The sequence below is a fragment of the Leguminivora glycinivorella genome, chromosome 14, assembly GCF_023078275.1.
Source record: "Leguminivora glycinivorella isolate SPB_JAAS2020 chromosome 14, LegGlyc_1.1, whole genome shotgun sequence".
Lineage (NCBI taxonomy): Eukaryota > Metazoa > Arthropoda > Insecta > Lepidoptera > Tortricidae > Leguminivora > Leguminivora glycinivorella.
The window spans coordinates 11,690,214-11,712,571 of NC_062984.1; the positions used below are offsets into that span (position 1 = coordinate 11,690,214).

General features: G+C 36.1%; 1 protein-coding gene across 1 annotated transcript; it reads right to left on the reverse strand.

Annotated features, from left to right (window-relative positions):
• Window positions 1–4,507: 4,507 nt before the first annotated feature.
• Window positions 4,508–20,643, reverse strand: LOC125233546. Its single transcript, XM_048139602.1, is given in 9 exon segments — window positions 4,508–4,956; window positions 5,245–5,464; window positions 8,216–8,438; window positions 10,074–10,908; window positions 14,736–14,961; window positions 14,964–15,013; window positions 17,145–17,364; window positions 17,920–18,142; window positions 19,813–20,643. Coding segments are annotated over 9 exon segments (3,108 nt in total). The 3' UTR covers window positions 4,508–4,676.
• Window positions 20,644–22,358: the final 1,715 nt, after the last annotated feature.

Consider the following 22,358-nt stretch of genomic DNA (forward strand, 5'->3'; position numbering starts at 1 on the left):
TAACGTACCTATCGTAATGACAAATATAAAATGATAATCCGGCCAATTCTTGGACCGCCGTATTACAAAACGCAATTTTTTCGAGAACCCGTAGCCGTAATTTAATACCGCGTATTATAACAATCGACTAAAACAAATATAAGAAATGAAATAGGGTTTGATTCGGGTAAAAGACATGATGCCTTTCTTTGCTCAGTCTTGGACTATAGAGATATTTTAACCTCTTGGGTGTACCTTTCCAGCACTTCTCGGATTTTTTATACTAAATATAATTTTCGTATAATTTAACCTCGCTGTTTCGCGTTGTCTGTGATGCTTCTCCCATGAATAACTAGCATTTTCCCGCAGTCGCGCTCCAGTATTCATTCACAGGGTTCTGTGCTAGTTAATGAAATTCTCCACTTGCTTTGGGCAATTTGTAGCAAAATATGGGTTTTATTGTGATTTCTTACAATTTACTCAGTATTTGTACATAATTATATTTTTTTTAATTATCAAATACAGTACATTCTCACAAATATTTACATAGAAAGGGAAAGAAGGGCATTGTCTGTAAGAGGAAACATGCTGGTTCTCAGATTTGCAGGTTGTACCCTCAAGGGACCTCAAGGTCAAGGTCACGCTCTTTAAGGCATACTGCCAAACTTTCGGTATCGAATATTGACAATAATCTGTTCCGGGAAATGGTGGGGCTTCCTTGATACTGCAGCGCGTCTGGTATGTTAAATAAGAACAAATAAAAACAAAAAATACCTATAGTAAGCTAAATCGAAACCAACTATTTAATCAATATAGGACAACCGCACTATAAATTGTCAGTACCGGAGATGTCAACAATCTATATCGGAACATTGTTATCGAAATGCTGTGAAATCCTTCATCTTTTTTTGTTGTAAGTAATAATTATTTTCACTTTTTAAAATATTTTGGATATTTGCGATGAAATCGTTAGAAAATAAAATATTTACAGCTTGTTTACATCACTGACATTCGATGACTTTCCATGACGGGTGTCAAATAGTAATCCTTGCCAGTAAAATAAATTAGTTCAGCTGAAAATCCGCAACGTGGCTAGGTTCAAACAAAAACTTGTCAGGCTAGTGTTGCCCTCTATTTAATGACTCAGTAGAACTGAAATGCATATATATATATATATATATATATATATATATATATCAGATCTATATATAAATATATATATGCGATAGTTTATTTTGTGACGTTCTCAAGAAAAAAACCAAAGACAAGGACGCTTTGACGGGTCAGATACGAGTCAATTTTGTTTAAGGCCTACATTACGAAGTAAATAGGTACAGAGGTACACGCACGAAATGTAGACAAGCGGAGCAAATGAATTGACAAATTAAGTCTAATCACAAAACTAGTGAACGATGAATACGTGTTTGATTATTCCGTTACATAAATTATGTCGCGGAGGTGTACCGTCGGGCTCGCAAGTGTTTCAGAATTATTCTCAATAAAGGACGAGTACTTATATGTCATAGGTAGACGCAGGCAATTTAGATTTTAAAATAGTGCCAATAGTGGAACCATATATGAAATATGTATAATTGTATATGTATATTTCGGCATTCTTACTTAAGTTACCGTCTTACCGTATCATTTTTAGTTTCAAGTCGTATCCGCTTGGTTTTATTTTTCATTTGGCGTTAAAAACACATACACGGTGTTTCTGGTATCACTCGAAACCTCAGACACCCCAACTGATTTTTATTTTTTTAAACTCATCTAGAGTATTCATCTTTTAATCTGATGGTTACTTTTTTTTTAATTCAATTTTTAATTTTCTGTACAGCTCTACTTGACTTTTAGCTCTACACTCAATAAAATAATTGCTAACTACCATCATAAACCATAAAACTATTTATTTGTGTACGTTACTGCAACGACATAAGGTTTATCAATAGACAGCTAAGATGTCACTGTAAAACACTTTAAAGCTTTGTCACAGTAAACTTCCAATTGGACAGGTAATCGCAGTAAGCTAATTTAAACCCAATATTCAAAATGACAAGGTTGTAATTAGGTACGAGTTCAATTTGTTATGATTTATGATAAACATTAAGATTAAACTGACAAACAACGTCAAACTCGTAGCGGAAAAAATAATCGTTCAAGTAACCAGCCAGTATTAATACCGCCAAATACTGAAAAAGGTAAACAACCTCTAGCAATGCGATATACATAATGTTGTATTACGAATAAAATAGAATAGGCACATAAAAAATAATTAATAATACTAATTTAAATAAAAATATTACCCCCGTCAAGATATATCTCAATCGATTCTACTCTCGATTCTGGACAAACGGTTTTCAGGTTTTTAGTGTTAAGTGAAACACGGTGTATATGTCAAACTCTCCGTCCGGTGTGTCACAGATAAAAATAATTCTCATTACATTATAAAAAAAATATAGACCCAGGGGTAAGTCTAGTCCAGGATTCGATCCTATCGGCTCAAATAAAGCGACAAAAAACGTCTGCAAATGTGACGGTGTGTACAAAGGTTTTCTTATTCGCACTTGGACAACTCCGTCTACAATTAATCATCAGTATCATCACCTTTTAAAACGTTCTATGTCCACATACTAAAAGTTCTCTATAATGCTTAGGTTAGGAGCGATTAGCAAATGGTCTATAATACTCGAACTTATATTAAGAAGTCTGTATCGGCAATTGCATCGTAACTTTTTACAATATCGGCAACCGAATAGGTAGTTACATTCAAATTTAGAACGTTCTGTTCAAAATAAAGAATAATATTTGCGATCGGAGATCATCGATCAATAATTTGATTCCTTTCAAATATCGAACGTTTTAAAAGCGAACTGACAATGAGCCAATCACTAGTTGATATTACCTCTTACCTGAATTCAATGGAGTAAGAAGTGGGTCTAAGTTAGCTTTTACGTTTAGATACCAACATAATTGTAACAAACATGTGAAATTAAATAAAACATAAACGAGGGGTTTCATTTTTTTTTATGAGACAATTAGGAAATAGCTATTTATCAGTACCTAATGTTGAAAAAGCAGAATTGGCACGTTAGCACATAGCGTCGTCGTAACATAGCGTTCGTTGTCCAAATATTTATTATATTTTTACTTATGTACCTATGCACTTTCGACGCAACTATCCCCACGCATGGCTCGTTTTCCCCGAATATGGAGCCCGTACGAGGGTTCCGTACATTTTCACATCGCCGGCTTTCATTAATCTTGCCATGCATGTCAAGTGAGGTGGGCGGTGGAGCGAGACGGAATTTTTTCAGTCTCGCTCGTGGCCTGAATGACTGGAGTAAAAGAGAAGAGACGAGTGGTGTTTTTGTATCCTTTTCTGGAGACATTGATTGTTATTATTTGAATAGTAGCTTAGAAAGGTCACCTACGCAACGTAATATAATATTTGATTTCATTTTGCCACCTGCGATCCTACTGCGACGAATTTCAGATTTTCGTTTTCCGTTCTCTTAGGCACGGCAAGGAAAGGAATATATTAATAGCATGCCGATGGCAAAACGCCCATATAACCATAATCGGTCGCCGTTCCTACGCAAATCCTCCTATTTTGTGTACACACAGGTCTTCGGGTCTCAATGTTTAGTCGCAGTACGGTCGACGTTTAGTCGCGGCGACCCAAATGGGGACGATTGGTAACAGGCACAAATGGTCACAGAAGTGACAGAAAGTGTGCACTACGCGTGCACACATTGTTACCGTTTGGCGACCATTTTCCCGAAATCATTCGTTCATTTCATTCTTTTTAAATGGCGACTGTCAGAGACGTCAAAGTGAAAAAGAAATAAAATCATTTGACATTAAAATGTAATGGCGTAAGAATTTGTTAAAGGTAAATATTGTTTGCATTTGTATTATGTATAATGTGGGCTAATTACCATGGCCAATTAAATTGCTCGAGTTATTTCATAAAATAAGTCTAAATTTATCAACGCGCCATCAATTTACCTCAGTTTAACCAGCAATAATATTATTGACTACTCGGTGTTTGTGTTTATAACTATTTGATTGGTGAAGTTTTAGTGCTGTGGTGTATATACTATACTGAAATAATAAAAATAATGCCTAGAAAACCAACAAAGTTGTTAAAATATGGATTAAGACTGGGTAATATTCTATGTAAAAAACAGTCGCCAAACGGTCACCAAAACGGTCGCAAAATGGTCGCAGCGTACACGCGTGACCGAAAGCAGTGAATATTTATAAGATTTTCAAGATGGATTCTTGTATTCATACGTCGACTAATAAAGTGTCGTTAAAAGTCATTCTGACAGTGACATTGACAGCCACAAATTCGTACACATTTTGTTACCGTAACGAGTGCACACGACGACTACACTTTGTTATTGTAACAATACGGTCGCATTGTTTGCACGACGTTACCACGCGTTATGTCACATTTGACAGTTAGTTACTGATTTGAAGATTTTGCGACTGAAATGGTTGTATGGGCGTATACCGACCTCCTAATGATAAAAAGTCATCGTACACTATGAAGGGCTGAAATTTCATAGGTGTTACATACGTATTACTAATCCTGAAGAAAAATGTAGGTTCATCAGATTTTGAATGGGAAGTAAATATTGTATAATTAAAATCAAACTCAATCAATAAATAACTATTTAAATATAAATAATTTACGAGCGCTTAACTTTAACATTACTTAAACCTAAAATAAACCTAACAGTCTTGTATAATATAAAGGCCACCGCTAGGACGAGAGCCGCGGCTATAGTCAGCAGGGCGAGGACGAGGTCCAGGTCGTAGTACTCGCGCCAGCTCATGTTGGCGGCCGGCGCGCGCAGGTGCCGCCCGCCGTGCCGCAGCACGTGCTCCGTCCACCACACGGCGCGCGCCAGCGGGCTCAGCGGCTGCTCCGCCATCAGCGCTCTGAGGCGCGCCACGTTCTCGCGGTACCTGGAACACACACGTACATTTATTAACGTGTACTTGAACTACCTACTGAATTTATAGCTATACGTCAGAATCGGGCTTTTCGCACTTGGCTACTTATTGGGGTTCAGTACCAAGACGGTACCAAAGGAACCCTTATTATATTAAGATATTGTGGAGATACTGAGAGATTTCGTTTGTTCCGTTTGCGGTTTTCCGCCTGTTTAAAATGGATTATCCAGTATTTCCTATCTCATATACTACATGATATTTTAAGGGGGTGATATTGTAAATTGTAAGGGGAAATCTTACGTCTTATCTTCAATAACAGTTACGACGGCACTTTTAAACGATTCTTCATTGAGATCGGGAAGGTTTATTTGCTTCCCAATTTTGTGATGAACGTATTTCTCGACATTAAACCACTGATCGCCCAGCATTGGAACGCCGACGACGGGAACCCCGGCGGCTATGGTCTCGTCTGTAGACTGCAGACCTCCTTGTGTTATAAACAGTTTGACTTTAGGATGTCCTGTAAAAAATATTAAATATTACTCGTGGCTGGACATGCTTATTAAATATGTTACCTAGGGTAAAAGCACCAGTGCCCAGCCGTGCGCCAGTGGTCAGCCTTTTTGTACATTTCGGGCTGTAATTATCAAAGTTGTTGTCCAATTCGTGTCAAAATTAGATAAAATCATAGATTGATTAAATGGTAATTGTAAAATATCTCAATATTTACAATTGATTTCACGAATTAAGCACAAAAAAATTCAAAGAGGTGCAGTCTTCTGACATGAAGCATTATGTGCGTCGCCATTTTTTTTAGAATGTCACATGGTATTTTGCGAAGATGTTAGCAGCCAAATTATGATTTATTGGTTAAAGAAGAAGAACTTTTTCGCTTAATTAATTCTTAAACTATCTGAATAAAGTAAAAAAATAATAAAAAAGTATGTGAAACCCAGATTTTTAAGGGGGCTGGTTATTGGAAACTACTTTTTTACACAAAATCTAATAGTCAGCCACCTGCGGCTGACCACTGGGTTTAAGGAAATATGACATAATTCCAGAAGTCAGCCTCCCCGGCTGACTATCGGATTTAAGGCTTCTTTTTGTTTTTAAAAGGTACGTACGTCTATAAATCAATGACCCTTAAATATTTATGCACTTATAACTATATTTGCTTGACATACATAAAATATCCAGTAGTCAGCCCATGGTTGACCACTGGGTACTCAGGTTACGGAACACAGAACCCACTAGTCAGCCGAGGGCTGGGAACTGGATACTTAGTAGGCTGTATATTGGTGCTCAGGGGGCTGAGTACTGGCAAAAACGCCCTTTTATTATATTTAACGAAATATTTCTAAAACAAACAATAAGTTAAGGTTCATTATTTTCAAAAATTAATCTTAATTAAATTCTTGAACTATGAAAATATTAATCATTCAAATCGGTCTATTGGAGATCAACTTAGACGGCTTTGAAAATAGAATTTTCGATTTGATGCTGACTACTGGTGCCTTTACCCTATATTTATTTGACTGGTGCATAATGTGAGGCATTAAAACACGAGTTATACAGTTTCATACGTAGTTTTATCTACAAATAATATGTTCTCTACAATATGTACAGGATATAGCCTAAATAAGGTAAGTAAGTGGTATTTATCAACTACTGAATGTATGTCAGTTCACTTTGAAACGTTTGATATTTAATAGTATTTTATGCAACTGGTGGTTAAAAGAGGTCAAAAAAGGTGAGTGGCGTGGGTAACAATTTGAGGCGAAGCCGAAAATTGTTAATAAAGACGCCACGAGCATTTTTTGACTCAGTTAAACACCGTTGCATACAATACTTTTTCTACGACCAAGCACTTATTTTGAAAGAAAATTATAAATCAACAAATACCTACTTTCAGTCATCTTAGTTATCTAGTGGACCGCCTACCATTTTGAATATGCAATTTGAGTGCAAACATGAAAATAAAACTGTCTATGGTATGGTTCTTTGAAGCCTGGCCACTAAGACGAATCGAGCCGAGTTGAATCGAGTTCTCATACATTTGAATGCGATTCGATGCGTCGCCAATGAACGCAGCAGAAAACGAAGGAGTCTCGACTCTGCGAATTGGTTTGTTAAGTTGGTAGCAATGTATTTACTGAACTGTAACAGCTATATCGTGCTACTTCTACTAAATGTTTTCAGGGTATAGACTATATAGATAGACTTGTCCTGACATCTTTTATGTAGGGTTTTTAAGTTCTATGCACGACCTTGTAACTCACGAATAACAGGCCCCGTAGCCGAATGGCATTTCTCCGACGCCAAACGAAAGCGATACGCCGCTGGCTCCGTCGCGCCAATTCGCAAGCGCGATAGAGATAGATATCTACTAGCGCTTCGTTTCGTGAGCGTTTCGTGAGCGATTGTGCCATTCGGCTAGCCACCCAGTACGGGAGTAGAAAATAGTATTCTATGCAACTGGTGGTTAAAAGAGGTCAAAAAAGGTGAGTGGCGTGGATAACAATTTGAGGCGAAGCCGAAAATTGTTAATAAAAACTCCACGAGCATTTTTTGACTCAGTTAAACACCGTTGCATACAATACTTTTTCTACGACCAAGCACTTATTTTGAAAGAAAATTATAAATCAACAAATACCTACTTTCAGTCATCTTAGTTATCTAGTGGACCGCCTACCATTTTGAATATGCAGTTTGAGTGCAAACATGAAAATAAAACTGTCTATGGTATGGTTCTTTGAAGCCTGGCCACTAAGACGAATCGAGCCGAGTTGAATCGAGTTCTCATACATTTGAATGCGATTCGACGCGTCGCCAATGAACGCAGCAGAAAACGAAGGAGTCTCGACTCTGCGAATTGGTTTGTTAAGTTGGTAGCAATGTATTTACTGAACTGTAACAGCTATATCGTGCTACTGCTACTAAATGTTTTCAGGGTATAGACTAGATAGACTTGTCCTGACATCTTTTATGTAGGGTTTTAAAGTTCTATGCACGACCTTGTAACTCACGAATAACAGTACAGGAGTAGAAAAAATGAAATTACTAATTCATTCTTCTGAACAGGACGTTTATGATATGAATGGATGGTACATACGATATTGAAACTGACCCTATTTTCAACTTTCTCAGAAAGAGTAGCTAGAGATCATGTCAAAGTGTTGTTCATAATGTTAACTATGAAGTGTCATGATAATTATGTAATTTGCCTCGGCAAATTGTCAATCAATCAAAACAATTTTAAAAAGAGACTTACTTAAGATGTCAGGTTGGGGAAACCATTTTGAAATCCTGATGTTCTTCGTCCGTCCGGGGAGTTCGTCCTGGTTCCATTTCCAGAGGACGTCGTAAGGTAGTTGCGAGAAAACGTTTATGATGGCTTGCACTTTCTCTGCGGGAAGAGTCGTCGTGTCGACGTTTGAACCGAAGCTCAGGTAGATCACGCCGTGCTCGGAGGAATCGAGGTACTGTTGCAAGTCCTAGAACACGGTGTTTAGTCATTGTTGCATACTGATTAAGAACAAACAATCCGTAAGGAAACTAGGTATTTTATAATTTTTAATTATGTCTGGCGAGATCAAAACTTCTTTGCACTTTGGAGGCCGCTTAAACCGTGGAAAAAAGTAAGTATACAAGAATACAAAATTCTTTATTTCTTAAAAAAACTATAAGTAAAGCAATATATTTGCCTGTCTTAGGGTGGAGTACCTATTACTATTCAGGAGTTTCCGTTTTGTAAATAGTCGCCGGATTATCAATAAATACGCACTAGTTAAACAGAGATGTACAAAATGGTTTTAAAAAAGCATTTAAATACAAAATGCAAAATACTTTTCAGATTTACTATTTCAAATGCAAAATACCAAATAGTTTTGAGTTTTGTATTTCAAATGCTAAATGCAAAATAGGTATTTTCAAAATACTTTTTGAAAATAAAATACCTTTTGACCAAATCGCAGATACTTTTATTTATTTTCGGTATTAATAATCATGAGAAATAGAGTCGCAATGCCGAACCAAAACGTCTAATAACATGGCACCTAATGAAAGTAATGAATGACATTTTCGTCATATTTATCAGTAGGCAATCTATAAATTATGTTATATTATTTTATTTATTAATAACATAACAGAATTTATTAATCGCCTACTATTTTTAGGTATAATCACTTAAATAATGGAAAAAAAACTAGACTAACGAAAAGAGAGCCATAGCCATGGAGCCCCATTTTGTTGATTGTGCATCTAGTTCTTATATTTCATACCTATATAATATCACCTAAATGCTCTTTATTTATTTTCATTCTATAGCTTAGGATTTTTACAATAGGAATAATAACTCAGCACTTAAAAGTAGATAGGTAATTATAATATTCGTTTTCGTTTGACATTGACAGTGTCAAATTGACACTAGTCAGTCAGGCGCGCATGGCTAGCAGGCGCCTCTATCGGTCAAATTCGGCAATACAAGCGTCATTTGTTCACATTTTGTTTGACTGATAATGTTGGCTAAACTTAATTTAATCATAAAGTATTTTGCATTTTGAAATGCATATTAAAAATGCAAAATACATCTCAAAAAGTATTTCAAATAAAATACAAAATGTTTTTTACTAAAAGGCATTTAAATGCAAAATACAAAATAGGTATTGCATTGTATTTGCATTTTAAATAGAATTATTTCAAATAAATCGCATCTCTGTAGTTAAATAAAAAATAAAAATGAAATAGTTCACGTGTTTACATACCTAGGAGCATGATGTTGAAAATAATTTTGTCGAAAAACAACGTGAAGAATCCATAATAAATGTAAATAATTGCATGGGAAAATTCTTCTTATTATATAATTATATTCATAACATAAAGTATCATTTTGGTTTTGAGATGACCCTACTGGGCTTAGTAGCTACTCGTAGGATACCTAAAGTATCCGTATGATTTTGCATTTATACTATGTAAATATGTACCTTTGGCAACATCCTCTTAGGAGTTTGGTGTATTCCTCCGATATGCACCACATCAGCCTACTTGGCTTACCAATAATTAAAGTAGGATACCAATATATAATGTATCCGTATTATTTTTGAGGTGGTATACTAGTACATACTACATACCTGCGGCAATTTCTTCTCTGGGATTTGGTGTATTCCTCCAATATGAACCACGCTGGGAGGTACGGGACGGTTACCTTCCCAGATAGGGTGAATGTTTAAAAACAGCATATCAATATTATTTTGTAGCTCACTCAGATCAGGAGTGTCTTCACCAAAAACTCTCCTGACGACAGCATTATCTTTTGGTTCAGCTTGCATATGTAGATACAGTGTATTGTATGCAGTATAGTACATGCTTATCTTTTCCCAAAGAGACAGGTTGTAAATACGCAAACTCATTATGTCAGGGTAAAGTATAGGGTGAGTTGGTGCTCCTAGAACATGGTAATTATCAAATATAGCACCGAATGAACTCACAGCTATAACGGGCGCTCTAATAATATGTGAGAATCCAAGAGCTTGTCTACAGGCAGCTTCCACAATGAGTAAATCAAAAGTATCATTTTGATTCATTATTATGTCTTTCACTTCAGAAACTGACATTTGCTGTTCGAATATGGTTCTGACTGCTTCACTGAATCCATCAAATTGTGATGCCATGTCATTTTGTTTTTTGTTATCCATTTTTGACATAAAATGTTTCCATGGTCCATAGGATACGTCGTGTAAGTCGATTTCCTTGAGGTTTTCTGGCGCTTGTCCTTTAGGAAACGCAGGATCGGCTGTGATCACTACCACCTCATGTCCGCGCCGAGCGAGCTCTTGTGTAAGGGGTCTGAAGGGTAGTTGGTGACTTATTGACGGAGTTGGAATTACGGCCAATATTCTTGCGGCATCTCCCGAACACACTAGCGCGCACAAGCACACGAAGTGTTTTAGTTGAGACATCGTTACACTATAGCTTGATATATTATCGTCTCTATTATATATTTACATGCGGCAAGGTCATTACTATATCTAGATGACTCGCCGAAAGTTCCAAAAGTGCCGAATCATCATGTTTTGGACGTATTGTATTAATGTAGAGTTAACTTAAAAGCGCTAGTATCATAGAAGTCTTAATTTATCCAATGTTGGGCGTCTAGATATATAAGGGCCACCGGGGCAAATCTCGACTGGGGGGCAATTGTCACTAATCTATTTTTTCCATTATTACACTATGTTGTTGCGTTCTACATGTATCCACTGAACACGCCTGCCATAAATAACTAGTGGACACTCTATTTAATAATGCAAAAATTGTAAAACATGGAAAAAATTGACCAGTTACATTTGGAATCTTTCGCTTGCTCGGGTATCAATATTGGCACGTGCGGTTAAACAGCAACTTTGCTCCCTTGTAAAACAAATAACTATTGTTTCATTGAGGTATATATACTACGTACTAGAGGCGACGTTGCTAAGAGAATTTTTACACAACGCACTGCGGTCCACTGGACCGCAACGTTGTCAGTCCTTACCGGGTCCTTGCGGTGCAGTGACGTGCCGTGATGCATTTACTTACTTTCCACGTGAATAATGCCTTCTTGTGTGGTTAAAAATTGTACTAATCACTCGAGGAAATCAAATAAAAGCCAAGGTATGACATTTCATCGGTAAATTAAACAAAAAACTAGTCTATAATATTTTAAGATTGAATATTCTACAAATGGTGACGCAATCATAGACTATAAAAAGTCAACCGCGCAGATGTGCCATTTACACTGTTCCTACTATGTAATGTGTTTCACCTCTAATAGAGTTGCGAAATATAAATATTTCTATTTGGAAAATTAATAAGTAACTACTTACTATTTCATTAATTATATATGTTACTAAAATATAAAAAAAAAAAATTTTTTAATATATACCTATAGTTAATAGTTTTTGAGTAAAATAGTATTTTTAGCACGCTCACTTTTTGCAGTTTTCTTCGGCCTGGTCATCAAAAAATGGAACAATTTATACGCTTTGTCCAAAAAAATCGTGCTGAGGAAACTTGATTACCAACTGACCACTATTTTAAAGAAGAAGATAAATACAGCACATTTTTTTTGTATTAATTTGTATTGTTTAAGTTGTAAATAAATAAATAAGTTCGACTAGAATATCCGTATTTAACTATAATGTAAAATTCTCGTTAGGCAGAATATAATAATGTGTCACATCTGGTGGTACACCTACTCTACGCGTAAATAACCGCTCCCCGCACCCCGCGCATTTGTCAGCATGTGCAGAGTTTTTGCTTGGCAACGTCGCCTCTAGTACGTAGTACATATACCTCAATGTATTGTTTCTAAAATTTTTCGAACAAATGAATCTCAACTCAACTTCAAGTACAACTAGAATCAAAATTCCTTAGCAAAAATGTTGTATGGTGGGCGTTACGAGGTTAAGGTTAAGGTTAATGTTTTACAGTAAAGTAAGTATCATCTGTTAAAATATCGGCAACTAATAAATTAACAGCTTATAGGTATTTACTTTTGAGGTAGGCACTTACTTAATTTAAAGCACCTAGGGAACACTAGACTGTTATTTGTTTAACAAGGGGGGCAATGTTGTTGTGTAACTGCTCGTGCTAATATGATGTAATAACCCGTGGAAGGGAAATGTTACACATATCACATCTACACATTTCATACACACATGACATCTATTCACACGTATATATGACATCTTATTTTTGATTTTTATGTACACGGTGTAACATGATATTAGAAGAGCAAAATGTCATATAAACTTTTTTGGTATTCGCCTAGCTACTTTTAGAGTTATAAGCATTTAAAGAAATAACAATTTCTTATTATTTCTCTGAACAAAACGCTGTTTTGATGGCGATGATGCAGTTATCAGACATAATCTAACTATCATCGTTGAAAGATATCAAAAAGTAATTAGTGACTCGTTGCAAAAAAATAGGTACTTTTTTTAGAAAAAAAATGTGAATTTTTATTTTAAGTGCCAGTTTTACCAATACAATTTACTTTTTATGTAAAAATACATCCATAAAGCCCGAAGGCTTACCAAACCTTGCCACCAAGTGAAATAAAACATTTTTCACCTCATAACAAGAGGAACATACTAACCCTAGAAAATGAAACTAAATCAAATCCATCAATTTATTTAACGTTTTGATTCTAAATCATAAATTCGACTCTGAAAATCTTAAATGTTAAGGGAAAATTTCAATTTTTCAAAAATTCAAAAGTTGATATGAGTATGTAGGTAATTACTTTTTAACCGCCGCCTCAAATCTCTCAAGAAAGGTGGTTTTCAAGTCGTCTGTATGTTTTTTTATTTTTTTTAATGTTTGTTCCACGATATCTTCGTCGTTACTGGACCGATTTTTTTTTTATTGAATTTATATGCATACAGATTGGTCCCATTATTCTCAGAACCCAGTTCTGATGATGGGATCCTGGAGAAATCGAGGGAACTCTTCAAATCTGAAAGGCATACATACGGTGATTTTTATGTTTTTTAAGGAACAGCATGCATTTACGTACGGAACAGTGACATTTGGTGCAGTGGAACTGCTGATGATGGTCAGAACGGAACTCCTCAAATCTGAACGGCACGCTCATAGTGACTTTGGTACTTTTATAAGAACAGCATCCACTTCCGTCCAGAACAGTGACATTTGTTGCAGTGGAACTGCTGGTGATGGTCAGGATGGAACTCCTCAAATCTGAACGGCACGCTTATAGTGACTTTGGTATTTTTATAAGAACAGCGTGCATACAGATAAGTTGAAATTATAAAGAATCAAATGTCATACAATCTTACTTTACAACGTACTTTATAACCCCTGTTCTCCTTCTTACCTTACCGAGAGATTTAAGTATCTGGCTGAGGGCAGTGAACACCGTTTACGTTCAAGTGCGAATCTCACGCTTGCTATTCCTATGAATAATACACGTACGTACGCAAAATCATTCACGGTGCGCGCTGTGAAATTGTGGAATGAGGTGCCTCTGTCGCTCAAACGGTCTCAGTCTGTGACATCACTCAAGGTGAATCTGAAGAAACTTTGGCTTTCTGAACAAGTATGATAATGGTTGGGAATTTTATATTTATATTATGTTTGTATTGATATATTTATATATTGGTTAGGTACTTATTATGTATTTTATTTATGTACTCTAGTATGTAATTTATTTAATAGTGTCATTTTGTATTTATGTAGTTTATATAATTGTTAGCAATAATTTGGATTACTTTTGACCTTTATTGTACTCCTGTAAGTTTGTCTATCTTACGTACTGGAACGATCCTCTCATCTTCTCCAAGGTTAGCTGGAAGAGATCCCTTATAGGGATAAGCTCGCCTTTGTATCTCTATTCCTACAAATTGTATATAAACTGTTGTACACAATAAAGTGATTACTACTACTACTACTACTACTACTACTACTACAATCTAATAGGTACCTACATAGTTTTAGGTACCCGTAGGTAACAATTTGGTTAAAATATTCTAAAACATCAAAAAATCCATTACTTATTTACAAAATCATTATTTAAACGTAAATTTTACCAGCCAGCTAAAATTAAAAGTTGTATGAAATTACTTGCACTCTTTTTTATTCATTTTAGAAGAATCAAGACAGCCTTCACAAGAGAGTCAGATTTATACCTCTATAAGAAAGAAAAAGAAAATAATACAAACTATTATTTAATCAAAGCCATACTTTTAGGCGAAATAAATTAAAATTTATTTAAATATTACCCTACTTATATAATTTATGAGCGCTTAACTTTAACATTACTTGAACCTAAAATACACCTAACAGTCTTGTACAATATAAAGGCCACCGCTAGGACGAGAGCCGCGGCTATAGTCAGCAGGGCGAGGACGAGGTCCAGGTCGTAGTACTGGCGCCAGCTCATGTTAGCGGCCGGCGCGCGCAGGTGCCGCCCGCCGTGCCGCAGCACGTGCTCCGTCCACCACACGGCGCGCGCCAGCGGCTCAGCGGCTGCTCCGCCATCAGCGCTCTGAGGCGCGCCACGTTCTCGCGGTACCTGGAACACACACGTACATTTATTAACGTGTACTTGAACTACCTAAGTAGCATTTGTACATCAGAATAGGATTTTTCGCACTTGGACAGATACTTAAGAGGATACGGTAGCGAAAATGCTAAAATGGAAAGGAGCCCCCCTTTCAACTTGGGAATTTTATTAAATATACAAGTGTTATAAACTAGATTTATCGAAAAAAAAATTGTCCATTAAGAACAACTCATTCAAAAGATATTAAAAAAAAAACATTAAAATCGAGGTTCCGCTCTCGACTCTTTCCTCCTTCAAAACTTAATCAATCGGAACGAAATTTGAGAATCTGAATAAAAATGAAATAATCTATGTCGGACCGTTTAGCTTTTTTGGTTAATTGTTACCAATCTTGAGTAGGTAATCACACCTTTTTTGCGTCACAATGAAAAAGGCCGTTTTTGGAAATTTTTGATTGGCTCTAGAGTCTTTAAACAGCAGAATATCAAAAAAATCAAAACGGTCCGACACAGATAAAAATAATAACAATCTGTGTTGAAAAAATCATTGCTCTATCTTCAAAAACCAGGGAGGAAATAGTCGAGAGCGTTTGTATGGAGAATTGACCCCTACCGTATCGTCTTAATTATATTGACTATAAACCTAGCTATTAGGATATTGTGGACATACTGAGCTCCGAAACTATATTTTGAAATCGATTGCGTTTGTTCCGTATTTTATTGAGATACATACCGGCTTTTGCCAAAGAGTCACCATTAAAATATTACATCGTTTCCCTCGAACTTACAATTCCATTCCCTTTTCTTGCTGGTTACAATTACGATTTTATTTTTTGGTAGTAGTGCGTAATCTCAAAACTGTTTCCAACCCGGTGTATAATTAAGAAAATGCTGATTTTAAACTGTGAGTAATCAATGAGTAAACATTGAGTGCTAGAATTAAAAATAGAGCGTTTTATAATAGATCCGAGAACTAGCCTCCAAGATAGTTAACGTATTTTTCCTAAGTGATTAAAATTTGATTCATGTTTTTCACACTAAGTGTGTTGCTAAGAAACGGAGGGAGTGGCGCAAGTGCATTGAAGATGGTCGCAAGTTCGTCCATGGACCTGGTTTGCGGCACTTGCAGACAAAAGGGAAACAAGGTAACGTAGCAAACCGTCTTAATTGGTTGCAAGCTTCCCTTGTCAGCTATGTGACAAAGTATGTCGCTATCGCATAGGTTGTCGCTATAATTACGTTGAATTTAGTCAGAACGAGTTTTAAGTTCTTTTTTTAATTTCGTTTTCTTTCAACCCCTTTATGCCAAGAGTGGCACTGAAACTTGAGTAGTTCATGTGCTCTGCCTACCCCTTTATGGGATACGGGCGTGATTGTATGTATGTATGTACGTAAATATATATTATTAGTAATTGACAAGGAAGGTCTTTAGTTTTGTCAGATACTGACATTTTCCTTTGGATAATATCATTTATTTCTGATACAAGTGATTGTTATATCATGTTGTTTTGTTTTTATTACCCTAAACGCACATAACTTACTCTGATAAACCTCAAATGAACAGTATTTATGATTCCTTTGTGCATGACTTACACATATGTATTTAGTAAGCTCAAAACCAATACCCATATGTGCACAAAATTAAGAAAAACGAGTATATCTTAATTTGTGATTTATTATTTCCCATGTTTTTTCACACAACATATTTATTGCTATTTTTGACACATTTTGGATACAAATTGAAATGATGTTTGTACCTATTTCTCTAGTAAATCGATTTTTTGTCTCTCCTGAAAAGTAGCTAAAATGCACATAGCGGAATTGGCAATCTCACCGACGACTTGTCATTAAGTTAGTGGTTTTAATGCAAATAAATTCCGCATTAGGTATCGGGCTGATAACGTACTACTCGTAACATGTCTACTGGCTTATGTGTTAGTACTAGTACTTAAATACATACACACCAGTATCCTTACAATGTAATGTATGTTTGTTAAGATAACTGTGCAATTTCATTTTATCTGCGTATTAAAAATGGATTATCAAGTATTTCCTGTCTGCCAAGATGCTATTAGATACGGTACGGTACGGTAGGTACGTTCTAGCTAACATACATTGTATTCACACATGGAAAATCTTACGTCTTATCTTCAATAACAGTTACGACGGCACTTTTAAATGATTCTTCATTGAGTTCGGGTAGATTTATTTGCTTCCCAATCTTATGGTAGACGTATTTCTCGACATTGTACCACTGGTCGCCGAACATCGGCACGCCCACGACTGGAACCCCGGCGGCTATGGTCTCGTCTGTAGACTGCAGACCTCCTTGCGTTATAAACAGTTTGACTTTTGGATGTTCTGTAAAAAATATTGAATATTACCGGAGTAGAACAAGTAGACATTTTTTATGTTGGGAATGAATGGTTAAAGTTATTACATTTTTAACTAAGGTTACGGTTAAGGTTAACGTCTCTGTGTACACGGACAGGATCATATCATTTACTTATTCTATATTTATGTTTTGGACTGCGCTTTTGGGACAGCCTGAAACGATAAATTTAAGTGAAATCTAGTGCGTTTTCACATTATCCGATCCGACATCGGATGTCGGACCGATACCCCATACATTACAGGCGCACTCTTGGATTTTTTCCATTGAAAGCCTTCCGGCGTCCGATATCGGATCGGATAATGTGAAAACGGACTTAAGGCGAACCACTTGTAAGCCTAGTATAATAAACAAGAAGAACTCTGTAGGAAGTTATATCATCTAACTTAGATAAGGTTATCTTATGTTTGACACTTACAAGCGTAGTTAATTATGATAGGTAACTATAGAGGGTAAACATATGTAATTTGTTTAATATTGTAAGTAAAAACGAAATCAATATTTAAAAGGACAAGGAGACTTACTTAAGAGGTCGGGCTGGGGAAACCATTTCGAAATCTTGATGTTCTTTGTCCGTCCAGGGAGCTCATCCTGATTCCATTTCCAGAGGACGTCGTAAGGTAGTTGAGATAAAACGTTTATGATGGCTTGCACTTTTTCTACGGGAAGTATTGACGTATCGACATTTGAACCGAAACTCAGGTAGATCACGCCGTGCTCGGATGAATCAAGGTACTGTTGCAAGTCCTAGAAATTAATGTTTACTCATTATTGCAGACTGATTAAGAGCAAACAATCTAAAAACGAACTATGTATTTTATACATACATACAATCACGCCTGTATCCCATAAAGGGGTAGGCAGAACACATGAAACTACTAAAGCTTCAGTGTCACTCCTGGCAAATAAGGGGTTGAAAGAAAACGAAACTGTGACATTGCAGTGACAGGTTGCCAGCCTCTCGCCTACGCCACAATTTAACCCATATCCCATAGTCGTCTTCTACGACACCCACAGGAAGAAAGGGGGTGGTGAAATTCTTAACCCGTCACCACACAGGCAATGTATTTTATACTATACATTTTCAACAATATTTTAGAATGCAATGCCTTAAGTAACGTATGTGTGACGAGATAAAACCTTGAACTTTGAAAGCCACCTAAACCGCGGAAAATAGTTATTTGTTATACAAGGGTGCAAAGTTGTGTTGTAAAATACATTTGCACCCGAGTATAACACAAAACTTTTCCCCTCACTATAGCGAGGAAACTACAACGCAAAAAAATGCGTTTATCATCTATACATCTATATCTTCCAGTAGTTCCATAGGTGGTAAATCATCTTCAATACTAGATTCACCTACTTTTATCAATTTTAAAGCAGTTAATTTGACTATATTCAAGGTCAAATTACTTTATCCACTAGTGGATAAAATGCGTTTTTAACAGCGGGTATTAAAGGATAAAACCCGCGTTTCCGAGCAAGTGAGGGGGAATAGTTATTTGTTATACAAGGGGGCAAAGTTGTATTTGAATGCCGAGTGTGGAATCGAAAAACGAGCAAGCGAAAGGATTAGGAACGAGAATAGAATCCTGAACTTGCGAGTTTTTTAACACACGAGAAGTGAAATACATTTGCACCCGAGTGTAACACAAAACTTTTCCCCTCACTAAAGCGAGGAAACTACAACGCAAAAAATGCGTTTATCACTGCTTCCAGTAGTTCCACAGGTGGTAAATCATCTTTATTACTAGATTCACGTCCTTTTATTTTAAAGCAGTTAATTTGACTTTATTCAAGGTCAACTAATGAGGGGAAAAAAGTATTACCCAACACATTCTGGAGGTTCCGTTTTTACTCGTACCTACATACAATATTTATCAGTACAGATGGTGTTTTTTTTACGTACTAGTGCGAGAAGTGGTTCATTATATGTCAGGTCGAAACTTCGGACAGCCATCTGTACTGAAAAATATTTTCCACCACGTACTGACACATGCAAATAATACCTTCCTATTTCAACCGGATTATCATTATTAATAATTTAATTATAATTTAATAAAAAAAGTACTCGTGCATGTGTGTTGAAAATGATTGTATCGTCGGATAAAGTTAGGGGTCACAAAATGTACATCAACATCTTAATGGCTCTACTTCTGAAAGCCATTCTTGTGTTGTATGCAATGTCCTAATTTTAGACCGCCACAGTTTACTACTTAATATTAACTTTGCGGTGTTTTTTTATAATTACGTAATTAATAAAAATAAGATCATGGAGACATTATTATTTTAATATTAATATTAATATTATAAAATATTCATTTGGTTTTGACATGGCCCTACCTTGCCTACTAGGATAATAAAATTAGAGGACCCGTTTAATTTTTGCGGTAGTATAAATACTAGTGGGTACATACCTGCGGCAACTTCTTCTCAGGAGTTTTGTGTATTCCTCCGATATGCACCACACCAGGAGGCACTGGACGGTTTCCTTCCCAAATAGGGTGAATATTTAAAAACAGCATATCAATTTTATTTTGTAGCTCGCTCAACTCAGGAGTGTCTTCACCAAAAATTGTCTTGACTACAACATTCTCTTTTGGTTCTGCTTGCTTATGTAGATATAGATTATTATACGCATTATAGTACTCGCTAATCTTTTCCCAAAGGGACAGGTTATATATACGTGTACTTGTAGGGTCAGGGTACAGTAAAGGGTGAGTTGATGCTCCAATAACATGGTAATTATCAAAAATAGCACCGAATGAACTTATAGCTATCACTGGCGCTCTAATAATATGTGAGAATCCAAGAGCTGGTCTAAAGCAAGCTTCCACAATGAGTAAATCAAAAGTATCATTTTGGTTTCTGATTATGTCTTTAACTTCAGAAACTGACGTCTGCAGTTCGAATATGGTTCTCATTGCAATAAACATTCGGTCCATTAGTGCCGCCATGTTATTTTGTTTGCCGTTATCAATTTTTGACATAACCAGTTTCCACGGTTCGTAGGAGATGTCGTGTAAGTCGATTTCCTTCAAGTTTTCTGGCGCTTGTCCTTTAGGAAACGCGGGATCGGTTGTCAGCACGACCACCTCATGTCCGCGCCGAACGAGCTCTTGTGTAAGGGGTCTGAAGGGTAATTGGTGACTTATAGACGGAGTTGGAAATACGGCCAATATTCTTGCGGCATCAAGGCCCGAACACGCTAGCGCGCAGAGACACACGAAGTCTAACAGTCGATACATTCTTACACTGTGCTTGATAAGTATTCTGAGCTACTATATATTTATATGCGGCAAGGTTAATTATGATTACATAAATATTATAGACATTTGAGCAAGATGACTCGCCAAAAGTTCTAAAACCGCTTAATCATTATTCATTAAGTAGTTATCGTACGTAGTAATGTAAAGTTGACTAAAGTCCGCTAGTACTTATCTAAGTATAATGTTTGGGATCTAGGTTGGTTCATGTGTTTATTATACAACTTACATTAATACAGTATATTGTAAAAGAATAACAACATGAAACTTAAAAAAATATATTTGGAAGCTGACAGTGTAAACCTACTAGGTGAAAAATCAAATGATTTTACTTGTTTTGAAGGTCCAATTTAATATAAGTATATATATCATACACCTGATACACCACATCAAGCTAGTCCATCGTTGGCAGAGTAGTAGACCAGACTCTGGCGGTCGGGTGGTCTATTGGTTAAGACGTTATCCGCGTAGACTTACTTCTCTACCAGTTGAGGTAGTTTAAAGACTGGTGACTGGGGCTCTAAAATATAAGTATAAGTACTAAATTTTGTCAAATTAGATGGACATCTTTTTATAATTAATTTACATTTAATAAAAGTTTATGAATAAGGAGGTATTATGAAAAGTTACGGACCTGATTTAGTTTAAATTATGTTTCATCCCTTTCTTATCAAAAATACACAAGTGAATACGATATAAACACAAACGATTATAAGGTAATTCAGGCTTGTTAAGCTGCCTAAAAATGCATGTGATTAGTTCATATTATCCAAATTAAGATTCTACACCACTAAAATAATAAAAAAGTGCTGGAATGGATATTTCTTTGAATAATGCTAGAATATGGTTTGTTTACGTTGTTCGCAACTGCTATTGACGGATGTTTTATCTGGTATTGCTAAACCGGTACTGGTAAACCGATGAATCTATTTATTTGAAGTTAAGTAATTTAAAACATAACATTTTTAATATTGTAGTGTTCTTGCTGGATTTATGATTTTTTGTCGCTTCAACAGTAAAAAATGTTTGATGGCGACTCGATAATTCGCCTGTTGTTCGCCGATAGTAAGAGACCCTTCAATAAATTTGAGTCGATTTTTTTGTGAGAGGAAAGTGTAAGATAAGTGTGCTAGCTTTTATGGTAAATAATATTTATGCGGAGTATCAACATAAATAATAATACTAATGACCCTTTTTGACTTAAGTATGACTTTTTAAAGTTTTTGCTTTGAAGTATCTATCGTTTTTTCGTTCCTAGTTAAATTATTTAAAACTCTAGACTAATTATTGTGCAACATTAAATAATATGATACAATTTATAATGTATAATAGACCCAGAGCCCAGGCCCGCCAGACCTTCCTCAAATTCTCAAGGATGAAACTTTGGGACAATGTAGAGTTCATATCGGCGGTTAATGTGTGCATATTTTCTAGTTCGGCCCATCGGCCAATTTTTTGCTATCAAGTGATGAAGGTGAAAAAAAAGTGCTTACTTTCCTTAAATTCTCAAGGCTGATTTTTATATATGTGTTAGAGCACGTTGTTAGAAATTGGTTATCATCAATGCCAGACCGTTTCCGCCGGCCATAACTTTTACCAGACGCGACAAAGTTGGCAAAAAACGACTCTAACTTACCTCATTTTCTCAAGCCAGATTTTGATGTATGATACGCAGGGATCTGTAACTAGACCGTTTG